Source organism: Macrotis lagotis, chromosome 2 (genome assembly GCF_037893015.1).
Source record: "Macrotis lagotis isolate mMagLag1 chromosome 2, bilby.v1.9.chrom.fasta, whole genome shotgun sequence".
Classification (NCBI taxonomy): Eukaryota; Metazoa; Chordata; class Mammalia; order Peramelemorphia; family Peramelidae; genus Macrotis; species Macrotis lagotis.
This window is the reverse complement of record NC_133659.1, coordinates 192,809,491-192,822,108: the sequence shown is the minus strand read 5'-3', so window position 1 is coordinate 192,822,108 and position 12,618 is coordinate 192,809,491. Positions and strand designations below refer to the sequence as shown.

General features: G+C 38.3%; 1 protein-coding gene across 6 annotated transcripts in view; it reads left to right on the top strand.

The window, feature by feature from the left end:
- Positions 1–12,618, top strand: part of TTLL6 (tubulin tyrosine ligase like 6) — a 58,385-nt gene that overhangs the window by 18,932 nt on the left and 26,835 nt on the right. For 4 of the 6 annotated variants that reach the window (XM_074224197.1, XM_074224198.1, XM_074224199.1 and 1 more), the window contains 5 exons: positions 6,149–6,229; positions 7,692–7,880; positions 8,926–8,963; positions 10,278–10,396; positions 10,541–10,683. In XM_074224197.1, coding sequence (XP_074080298.1) covers positions 7,708–7,880; positions 8,926–8,963; positions 10,278–10,396; positions 10,541–10,683 — 473 coding nt within the window. In that variant the 5' untranslated portion in view covers positions 6,149–6,229; positions 7,692–7,707. Of the gene's footprint in view, positions 1–6,148; positions 6,230–7,691; positions 7,881–8,922; positions 8,964–10,277; positions 10,397–10,540; positions 10,684–12,618 lie in introns of those variants that run through there. The other 2 variants (XM_074224202.1, XM_074224200.1) reach the window with 2 other exon arrangements.

The window sequence follows — 12,618 nt, the reverse complement described above, 5'->3', positions numbered from 1 at the left end:
TTACCAAGAAAACCCCAAATGGGGTCACAAAGAGTCAGACAGTTACAAACAACAAAGATCTTTTGTCAGCCTTATTTCACAGTAGTACCCTCCAACACTCCACGTGGAACTGCAGTTGGTTGTTTGGTCAGAAACCCTCAGGGTTTTCCCCTCTCATTGACTTTTTTTTTTGAATGGGTAGATTCTTTGTCTCATCTCATAAGTAGCCTTTATCTCTGAAAGAGTATTGCCTCAGTCAAACTGAGATCTATTAAAGACCTTAGTTTAAATAAGGCCAAGGTCTTTTACTGCAGGAGGGACTATCTGCAGTGGTCCTATACTACATCCTGCCCCTGGACCCAGATGGCTCTTGAGTAGAAAGTGAGACTGGTGACTTCGCACAACCTCACTTCATGCCAATTCACTTACATGTCATGGCAAACAACTATAGCTGGCATCTTGTTTCTGTTCTGCATGCAAGACTTGAATTTCTGTCTATAGCTACCTGGAACACAAAGCCTCTTGGAGTCTCTGGTTTCTTTGAGAATTCAGCTCAAATGTCACTCACTTTCTGCATGAGGCTCTTATTGTGCCCCAGCTAATATCTCCCCCCCCCCCCCCCAGCTTAACTTGCATCAGCATTGCATTTATCTAAGTAGTGCAGGTTGTCTCCCTCCTTAGAATATAATCTCCTCTAAGACTATAACTTTTTTTTTTTAGGTTTTTTGCTAGGCAATGGTGTTAAGTGGCTTGTCCAAGGCCACACAGCTAGGTAATTATTAAGTGTCTGAGACCAGATTTGAACCCAGGTACTCCTGATTCCAGAGCTGGTGCTTTATCCACTGCGTCACCTAGCTGCCCCAAGACTATAACTCTTAATGTTGCCTTTGTAATTTCTATTGCTTAGGAGAGGGTATGGCATGTAATAGATTAATAAATCATTTTTGGTACATTGACTTCCAAAGTGTATGTTGTGGGGAAAGAGTGCCAAGTGTGTTGGCCTCATGTTGAGAGGAAAGAATTGGGAATAGGTGCTAAAATAGGAGTCACAAGGAATCTAATGTAGGCAAATGAAAGAGAATAGAGGTGTTTTATGGCTGCAGTCTGAAAGAAAAGAAATGTTCACTTTGAAGGTGAGAAGGAAGAGAAAATGGGAATTTTAATAATAGCAGTATTTTGTTGTCTAATAGTGTAAACTAAGATTGGGACAGAATAAATGATAGATCCCATAATGGCCAAACTACTTTTAAATTGGCACTATAAAGTTGGCAAAGTACCATAAAGATATTATCTCATTGGATCCCCATAACTCCCTCTGAATCAGGTTCTATTATTATCCCTGATTTACAAATGAGAAAACTGAGTCAGAGGCCAGTTAGTGTCTTATGTCAGGATTTGAATTCAGAGCTTCATGCCTTTTAAGTCAATTGGTCATATTGTAGTTGGCATATTAAGCTCTTTTTACAATGTTGTTCAGCTGTCTGATAAAGCTTGAAATTAGACATTAGGACATTTAATCAACTTCTACCCATAAACTTTCCTCTTAGAACCACCAAGAAATTGATTAGAACATCTATATTTATTTGAAAGCACTAATATTTTTCTACTTAGGCCTCCCCAACATATATAGGTTGTGCAAAGATGATAATAATCTCCCATTCTTTGTATATGGAAATGAGCTTCAATCAGTGGGATTTACTTTTGGATTGTTCTTCAAGTGACAGTAAAGGATTTGTTCTGTTCCTGGCCCATAGTTATTCACATCCTTTTGTGGAAGCATTTTTTGATATCTGGTCAGGATTCCAGAGATCTTTAGCACATAGTGATGGGGCAGAGCAAAATTTACTCTTTTAGGGAGAATAAGTCAGTGACCAAAGTCTCATTATTAGCACCAGAATAAATGAAAGAAATCACTGGGGTTGCTTTTTTTATCTGTCCTGGGTGAATGAGATTGACTGGTCTCCTTGGAAAACTGAGCCAAACATTCTTTTAGTTACCAAAACAAGTTGAACAAATCTGTTTGGTTCTGTGGTTACCACTGGCAACACCTATCAGGTGTTGCTTTTATTCTTGCAATTAGTCTCCAGAGTCTCACTCTACATGCTTATGGGAATCTGAGTCCAAAGAGGCTTTCAAGGACCTTTTTCTAGGAGAGATAGGATATCTCTTTAGACTACATTTCCCATAAGGCTATACAGCCACACTCTGGATTCTGGTTATGTTCTTATCAAGCTTCAATATTCATCACTTCCTAGGAAAGATCAAAGAATCCCAGAATCAAAAAGGACTTTAGTGGTCATTGATGCATTAATTCTTTGAAAGTTTTTCTAGTTATATTGTGAACACTCTTCCTGCCCCCCTGTGTATTTTAATATGATACTGTTGTATGGGGAAAAAAAAATCAGGCATGCCTACCTTAGGGCACTAAGCTTTGTGAACCCTTCCACTGCTGTGGACTCCAAAAGAGCAAATTAGAAGCCACAGTTGGACTGGAACATTGGAACAGGTGATTCCAGGGAACAGTTGTAGATGGAAATCTTGGCTCTTCTTTGTAAGATTTCAGTTCCAGTTAGGATTCTTAGCTTCTTATATGGGTAACCCTGGTCAAGTCACCTTAACTCCTACCTGCCTCAGTTTCCTGGTTTGTAAGATGACGATAATAATTGTAACTCCTCCCTCATGGGGTTGTAATTGAAGTTCAATGAGATGATATATAAAATGCCTTACATATAAGGGAATATATAAATGCTAGTTATTATTAACTTTTGTGATCTTGAGAAAATCATTTTCCTTTCTGTGGGCCTGTTTCCTCATCTGTAAAATTAAACTTGATGTCCTTTAAAGCTTCTCCCAGCCCCTTAGGTCCTATGATGTTGCAATACATTTTAAAATTTTATTTTAAGGATCTATTGGTGTTCATAATAATCTGAGGCAATGAGATTGCTTCCATAAACCACACAGGGCAGCCACATTAACTGAAGTCATATTTTTTACAACTAATCATGATTCATTGTGAAAACATTTCATTTTATAGCTACCATGTGCAGGGTATTTAGCTGTATGAAAAAAGCAAAATGTTACACAGTCTTTGGACTCAAAGAGTTTAAAATGCAACAGGGGGAAGGTGGGGAGTATATATACCCAAGTCACTATAATATGAATTAAAATATAGTTAAATCCATAGGAAAGTCAAGATTTGGGAAAGACCCCTAGAAGCCATTTATAGTCCAATCCTATCATTTTAGACTTGAGGAAGCTGAGACCCAGAGAAAGTAAATGATTTAATCAAGGGCAGATAGGTAATAAATATCAGAGGAACGATTTGAACCTGTTGTATGCCTTTATAGTCTATGTTTTTTACACTTTACCATATTGTTTGCTTGGGAATTTCTAGATGACAGTATTAGAGGAAAACTCCATGGATGGGTATTAATGGAAGAAAATAAATTTACTAGGTAATATGGATGTTCTGGTTTAGGAACTTGAGCAGTGAATGCAAATACATAGAAGCAGGAGAAATCAGAATAAGATCCAGTCCAGTTGGGTTGAATGAAAGGTTCTCAAAGGAGAACAGAGAGAAGTAAAGAATGATGTCAGAGCCACATTATGGAGGAACTTGATTATCAATTAGGTCCCCAAATTGGTTTTTCTTCTGTTAAGACAATGGGGAGCCACTGAACATTTTGGAGAAGCAGTAATATAATCAAATCTTTTCATTCATCTAATCCAATTCAACAAACATCTACTAGGTGCTAAGCACAATGGAGATAGATATAGAGACAAAAATCAAACAGTAATAATCCTAGTCATGGGGAGCCCCACACAGTATACACAGATAAATAAAATTCAAAATAAGTAATTTCAGGGAGAAGAGCACCTATGACTTGGCAGTGGGAGAATTGGGAAAGACCCCTTGTTTTAAGAAGATGGCTTTTGGGGTAGACTTTGGAGGAAATTCAGGATTTAATTAGTTGGAGGTGAGGAGGGAGAACATTGCAGAATTGTGGGCAGTCCTGAATTGAGAGGTGGAATGTAATGGTTTGTTTGGCAATAGGGAGCCACTAAAACCTTTTAAAATGGAAGTTAGGGTGGGAAGACCATGGAAGAGGCTATTAAAATAGTGAACAAGACAAACCTCTAACTGGGTGCCTGGCAACAGTATCCTCTTCCTTCTCACCCATATACCACCTCAACCCACAATCATTTTGCCCTCTTATGATGTCTCCTCCCCTTATCCCCATCAAGGTTATTCTTTTGGAGATTCTACCAGAATAAAAATATTCATGGTGATGGTTTTGGTGGAGGGGAGGGTGAGAGCATAAAGTGGAATTTACTTACCCCCTTAGCAATGATTCTGATGTTAATATTAGAGGGTGGGAAGTGGATGATAAACCTTTTATTACCTCTGCCCTTATATTCTAATTTGTATTATGTTTTCTAATTGTACTGTCCCAATAAATCAAAAGCCCTTATTCATCATTGCATTGCACCTAATTAATTCTTAATGTTTGTCAAATGAATGAATATAAAATAGGATAAGGCATAAAAAGATCCTAATTTTGAGCAGGCAGGGAGAATATGGGTCAGAGTCCAAAGAGCAAGTATTTAGAGTCAGATGATCCTTATTTGGGTCTTGGCTCTGCACCTTATTAGCTATGTGATCTTGGACAACTTCTCCACTCCAGACCTGTTTCCTCATCTATAAAATGGGAGGGTATTGTACTAGATGATTTCTGAGGTTACTCCCATTTCTAAATCTATTAATATCTTAGACAGGACCAGGTAACTACTTTTGTTAGATAAGAGGTAGGAATGCATCTTTATTCAACCTCATTTGTGAATTTGAATCTCAGCACCTGGCAAGTAGCAGATGTTAAATTCTTGTTGAATGGAAATGAGGAAATTCTAACCTTATTCTGAAGTTGAACCCAGGTGATCTTTTGAGATCTTTCTGAAAACCCAAGATGGATTCTAGTTTAGCCAAATAGTGTCATCAGTGAGACTGAAATTTGTGTGTGTGTATCTATGGAAGCCAAAGAAAAAAGAAAGATACAGGCAAGAATGGGAGGAAAAAGAAACACAGAAGGGAATAATAGAAGTAGTAGAGCGATAGAGGAAAAAAGAAAGTTACAGGTGATAGAGGCTTATTATTATTATTATTATTATTATTATTATGCTTTTCTCCTGATAACTGTCCACTTTGGCAAGGACTGGAGAGGGAAAGGAGCAGAGATACATCCCAAACTGAAAAGGCTAGCATGAGGGTCAGTTTCCTTACTTCAGGTTAGCATTAACCTTTAGGTAAACAGAGCCTCTCCTTGAGGGCTTGGTCCACTAAGAGTGGAGTTCAAAGTATCACTACAAGAGAGTAAGACAAGGTAAAGAATTTTTATCTTTTTGAAGGTGATTCAGAATTTAACTGGTCATAGGGAAGAACTGGGTACTAGTTATTGAACCAGATGACCTGATTCAGCCATCTCTGTCACCATTAATGTGACTTTGGGCAAGTCATTTAAGCTCTCTGGGCCTTAGTTTCCAAATCTGTGAAACAGGAATAGAGGAATTTTCCATTTCCAAATCTAAGGGATTGAGGTTTTATCTGTCAGTTACTTTTCTAGTTGAACTAGATAATATGGTCCTTGCTGTTTTTGGTTCAACTACCAGTTCTCATGACAACAGCTTTGTCTTCCAGGGAATATCCAATCTGGCTTCCTTTATTCCTGTTTTCCATCACAGGGTTATTGTGGGAAAGTTGTTAGACAAAGTGAGACTTCATGAGATCTGCCTTATTTGAACTTTGCCTCCTCCTAGCACCTCTAGTATCACTGTCCTGGAGTCTATTGCTCTGGGTTCAAATCCTAGGTTTGTCATTTACTACCTGTGTGACCTTGGCAAATCACTTAACTTCCTTGGGCCTCAGTTTGACTAACTGTAAAAGAAATAAGAGAGTTGGATTACATAACCTCTTAAGGGCCCTTCCAGCTCTAAATCTCTGATCTTGTATTTTGTTGTGATTAATAAATAAATGTTCTTTGACTTAATTTATTGAGAAAGATAATATATATTTACATATCACTTATTTATATATATGTATGTATATATATATATATAAATGTGCATTAAACACTATAAAAACATAAAAGTTTATTAATTAAATCTGCCAATTCAGGTATGTGAACAGGGAAGGAAATGTAAACGGATCCCCCATCATTGATTTGAGAGAGTCCATCCTGAAAGAAGAAGAAAGGGGGTAAGTGTACATTGGGTTAATTGAAACTTGGGGTCAGGATATTCTGAGGTGCTGGGGAAAGGAGTTGGGAGAGAATTATATTGGAGCTAGAGAGTTTGAATAGAGAGGTAAGGAGAATGGTGATGGAACAATTATAAAGAGATTGGTCAGGGATTTTAAACCTGCATCTGGGTTTAATAAAGTAAGAAGCATAGTGCAGGACCCAGAGAAAGACAGAGGGTATAAATATTCTTGAATAAGTCATATGTATTTATTAAATGCTTAACTTGGGATACATTCAAAGACCTTCTGTTGATGAACTCATATAATTGGGAATGCAAGGTAAACTGACTTAGGATCAACTGAAATACATAATTAAGATTTTTTTTAAGTTGTCTGAGAGATAAAGGTTGGAGATTGTGTTGGCTTGTTACGGAAAGGATGGGGTTAGTCCAGGGAAGCTGCTTGGAACAGGTTCAGAACTGTGCTAAAAGGAATGCATGAATTTTGGGTGGTGATGATGGGGTTTCTGAACAGAATGGTGAGATTCAGGTATTTGGTGGAAGGTTGGGCCACTGGGAACAGGGAGACCCAGGTTTGGTAGCAGGAGATTGTCAAAAAAGTCAGTTTGATTCACTATAAGGACTCTATAATATTTTATTTTTCTTCTATTATATGTAAAATAATTTTCATATTATTTTTTCAAATTTTGAGTTCCAAATTCTCTTCCTCCCTACCCTCCCCCCATTAAAAAGGCAAACAATTTGATATAGATTATTTATGTGAAGTCATGCAAAACACATTTTTTAATTTAAAATTTTATTTTTTCCCAGTGACATGTATCAATTTTAGCTTTTTTAAAAATTTTGAGATCTAAATTCTACCACAAGGACACTAAAGCAAAACAGATAGGGGGAGACCCCAGGATTTTTAGAGGTGAATGGAGCAAGAATAAATATATAAATTGATCACACATCTAATTAGGGGTAGACTCTGTTCAGGTAGGTAGCATTCACTTTCAAGCCAACACCTCACTTACTCTCCTAGTGGTCTCTTTGGGGCTTTAAAAAGTATACCAGTTTTCTCAGAGCACCTAATTGTACCATCTGGGAACAACAACCTCAGCTGGTAAGACACAGAGCCTGCCCTGAGTTGTAGTATCCAGCCTAGTACAATCTCTGCCTAACAGGGAGAGCTTGTTTACCAGTTGCCATTATGCATTGGAAGGTTTCAATCTGATCTGCAGAGTCACAGGAGAGAAAAGCCAGCCTGGGGTTGGTTGGCTGACTCCCTAAGGTCACATAGTTAGCAGTAAAGGAGAACTCGGTCACCACTTTGAGCTTGCACCTGCAAAGTGGGCTGGAGATTTTCTCCACATTAATCTCTTGGCATCTAAATGAACAAGGAAGGGGGTCCCCCTGGAGGTGGGCTTGTGGAACTGCTCTCTACTCTTCCAGTGGCCCCACTCTTGTTATTTTCCCAGAACTCTTTCCCCTGATATGCCACAGTTCCTGGCCTTGGAAGAAGTGGAATTGGGAGAGTCAGATGAGAGGGAGGATATCTCTATAGAAGGTGAAACAAGAAGGCATGTTACACTGGCTTTTGTTGAAAAGAATCCCGTGGTGTCCTTGCAGAAGTGTGCTTCTCAGTGTCAAAAGAAGAAGAAAAGGAGGTTAGACATGGAGGATGGAAGGTGGGAGAGGGGAGGGTAGACCAAGGAGACAAGAATCTCAGAAACATGGAAAGTTAGATGGGCACTGTGGAACTTAGAGATGGGGGAAGAGTTACTTGTTGTAAAGAGAGGGGATTGTTGGGAGACAATTCTGGCTTTTATGTCAAGTATAAAAGTTGCTCAATTAACTGCTTTATGAAGGGTGAGCAGTGGAGTCAAACTCAAATAGAAACAGGATCTACTGAACTAGATCCCTGTGGACGCCTATTGACATAGAAAACCACATGTTAACATTATCTATATTCTTTGGGATTTTTATTTGTTAAATATTTACCAATTACACTTTAATCTGGTTCCTATTATTCTATCCTATTATCTACACCCTTCTGGTGTAGATAATCTAAACTATAACTTAACCCGACAATCATTTCTATTCCATGTTAGAACATGGATTTTTTTCTTTTGTATTTTCTCACAAATAAATGCTATTCTATTGTCCCAGGAATTCCCACATTTTGAACAAAATAGTAAAGGTATGCTCTGAAGATCTGAGTAACTGAATCTGCCTGTAGTTCTCCAGTGCTGCCTCCTCCTTTTGGCTTGGACTCTTTCTGACTCACCTCCTTCCTTTGGGGACATAGAAGAAAAGGGGAGGCAATTCAGTATTTTTTAAAAGAGCTTTAATTCTAGCTCCTACATTTCTGTAGAAACAAGGAAAATAACATATTGATAATGGAGGCGAAATTTGCCACAGACAAAACATAAATTTCCACTTAATGGATCAGATACTTGGACCTTTATATGGCACATATTCTCATCCATGTGGGCCTGTGGAATATCCTGCAATGGTAACTGGGAAACTAGTTTCAGTATAGGAATGAATCAGATTGCACTGATAACTCAGATTTTAAGAGCCACCTCCATTCCAAACTTGGATGAAATATTTTCTGATTTATCTTGCTGATTTGTAGGTTTTGCCATCCTGTGGTCCTTTTTGGTTTCTCTGTCTCTGTCTTGCTGCTTTCTTTTTTCTCTTTTCCAGATGATTGGTGATCAATCTATCCAGTTGCCGATATGATAGTGGTGAGTATTTTGTGTTTCAGGAATCAAGTTTGGTTGGTGAACTGCTGGATTCCTTGGAAGGGCAAGATGGTATTTTGTCATCCTAGCGATACAAGAAAGTAATTCTAAGTCCTGTATTTCTCTTCTCATTCAGTTTCAGTGATTTTTTCAGTCATGTCTGAATCTTTGATGATTTTCTTTGATGATTTTTAGTCATGTCTGACTCGTTGAGATTTTCTTCTCTAACTCATTTTACTAGTGAGGAAACTGAGGCAAGCAATTTTAAATGACTTGTCCACACTACCAATAAATATCTGAGGCCAGATTTGAACTAAGGATCTTTTGAACTTTCTGATCCAGACTTGGCATTCTGTCCACTATATCACTGAGCTGCCTCCCTTCTCATAGTTTGAGCTAAAGATGCAGGGACCCAAAAATATAGTCACCCAGGGTTCCTGGTTTCCAACAAGGGAGGCCCAAAAATTTACACCTTCCATAAACTTTATACTTTTAGCTGTAAGGGGAACAACTTTGAGACATACTTGGTGTAAGGATGAGTGAGGTCATGACAACAAAAATTAGAGGACAGACATCTGTCACCTTTGCACATCCCATTCAACAATTTTTTTCCCTCTGACTCTCCAGATACTCTGCAATTATGGTAAACATGGCTAATCTGAAAACAGTGGACCGTCCAAAAATTAATAATGATCTGTGGGAAAATATATGGCAATCTTTTTCCCCAGATATTTTGCCATCCTGATTAAGTTTTGCTCTTAGGATCATAGATCTCAATCCAGAGATCATCTAGTCCAAAACCTCTATTTTACAGGTGAGGAAACTGACATCCAAAGTTATTAATAATTTGCCCAGTCATGTAGTTACTTTGTGGTGGCAGAGTCAGGATTAGAACCCAGGTCTTCTTGACAGTAAGTCCAAGATTCATTCCATTTGTGTTCTCTGAGTGTTCAGTAAACTGTGCTTAGAAACAGTTCAGTTTAATCTCTGTAGTAAAGATAAGCCATGAATTGAGGGTAAAATTTGCCACAGATAAGTCACATAGGCTTCTTGAACATATGTGTTCTTTAATAACATTATGTCCATTCTATTTACTTCTCAGTGATAGTGCCAGTTTCATGCAAGGGAGGAAGGAATGACTGTAAGAAATACAAGTGGAGAAGGGGCCTCTTGGTGGCACAGTGAATAGAGCATTGGCTTTGGAATCAAGAGGACTTGAGTTCAAATGTGACGTCACACACTACCTGACACAATATAGGTCTTCTCCCATTCTTCTTCATGGTCTGATGTGCTCTTCTTTCTGTAACTCTAACGTAGTTCGTCGGGCGGCCAGACTATATGGCTTACGAGAAGGAGGAGAACATGATGACTGGACCCTTTATTGGACAGACTTCTCAGTTTCCCTAGAACGAGTAATGGAAATGAAAAATTACCAGGTATTAAAATCTGAAAATCATCAGTGTAGGGGGCAGCATCTGCTTCAGGGAGCCGAGGGAATCTGACCCCAAACCACAAGAAATGATTTGTTATGTGTGGGTGTTTTCATTTCCTCCTTGGAATTGAAGTTTTATACCTTCTAGTTTTCATTGCAGAAGATCAACCACTTCCCTGGAATGAGTGAGATCTGCCGAAAGGATCTGCTGGCCAGGAATATGAGTCGTATGATAAAGCTCTTCCCTAAAGAATTCCATTTTTTCCCTAAAACATGGTGTCTTCCAGCAGAGTAAGTGGATTTTTGACACTTTCCTACTTGTCTTCCCAACTTTTCTTTCTCTTTTATCAGTCAATCTGTGGGTCAAATAGAAAGCATTCATTGAGCTTTTGGCACTGGTGCTAGGCTATATGTGGACACAAAGACACAAAGGAACCACTTTCTGCCCTCTTTCTTCATATGTAAATATTTTATTTGTTTTCCAATTATACTATAGTAGTTTCTACCAATCATTTTTTGCAAGGTTTTGAATTTTACAATTTCCCCCATCCTCCTTCCCCTCCCCCTCCCAACAGAAGGCAGTCTGATAATCTTTACATTTGTTTCCATGATATGCATATATCAAAATTGAATGTGTTGAGAGAAAAAGCATGTTCTTAAGAAAGAATGAAAATCGGAACGGCTAGGTGGTGTAGTGGATAAAGCACTGGCCCTGTAGTCAGGAGTACCTGAGTTCAAATCTGGTCTCAGACACTTAATAGTTACCTAGCTGTGTGGCCTTGAGCAAGCCACTTAACCCTGTTTGCCTTGCAAAAACCTAAAAAAAAAAAAGAATGAAAATATTAGAGCTAGTAAAATAATATAATACACAAGACAATTTTTTTTAAGAATTGAAGATAATAATCTTTGGTCTTTGTTTAAACTCCACAGTTCTTTCTCAGGATACAGATGGTATTCTCCAACACAGATCCCCTAAAGTTGTTCCTGATTATTTCACTGATGGAATGAGCAAGCCCATCAAGGCTGATCATCATCTCATGTTGTTGTTAGTGTGTATAATGTTCTAGTTCTACTCATCTCACTCAGCATCAATTCATGCAGGTTTTACCAGGTTCTTTGAAATCCCTTCCCTCCTGTTTTCTAATAGAACAATAGTGTTCCATCACATACATATACCACAATTTGTTTAGCCATTTCCCCAATTGATGGACATCCCCTCGATTTCTAATTCTTTCTTACCACAAACAATGCTGCTATAAAATATTTTTGTATATGTGGGGTTTTTACCTTTTTTCATGATCTCTTCAGGATACAGACCTAGTAAGTGGTATTGCGGGATCAAAGGGTATGCATATTTTTATTGCCTAAAGGGCTTATATTCTAAAGGTGAAGACAACTTGCATCTATATAGCTATGTACAAAACTGGCACAAAACAGAGACTTGGTAGGAGAGGCACCAGTAACTGGAAGGACCAGGAAACACTTCCTGTAGGCTGAATCTTGAAGGAAACCCAGGATACCAAATCTCAGAGGCAAGAAGACACAGCTAGTACATATGCAGAGACTAGAAGTGGAATGGTATGTATGAGGAACAATAGGAAGATTTTAATTCAAGTTGTTCTTGTTGAGCATGTCCAACTCCGGTGGTCCCATTGAGGTTTTCTTGTCAAAGATACTGGAATGGTTTTACCATTTCCTTTACAGATGAGGAAACTGAGGGAAAAAATATTACATGATTTGCCTTACAACTAGTTAAGTGCCTGAGACAGAATTTGAGCTCAGCTCCGATTCACTACAGGGTCAATACTTTATCCACTGCTCCATCTAGTATCCCTAAGTACATTGGTTTATAGAGTCCTAGGTTTAGGACTAGAAGGGGCCTTAGAGGCCTCTCAACTGAGGCAAACAAATAGGGTTAAATGACTTGTCCAGGGTCATATCTAGTAAGTGCCTGAGCCTGAATTTGAACTCAGGAAAATGAATCTTCCTGACTTAAGTCAGGACCTCTATCCACTATACCACCTAGTTGCCTGATAAATGCTTAATGAAAGCCAGTTATTATTAGATCTAAACTCAGGAGACTTTCCTGCTTGCTTAAGAGGAGAGGACAAATTTATAATGGATCTTAAGCATTTTATGAACCTTAAAATGCTTGATAAATGTTAGGGATATTGTTGTTATTATCATCTTATCAAAACTGTTGCTTTCCACAGTTTTTATCTGTTC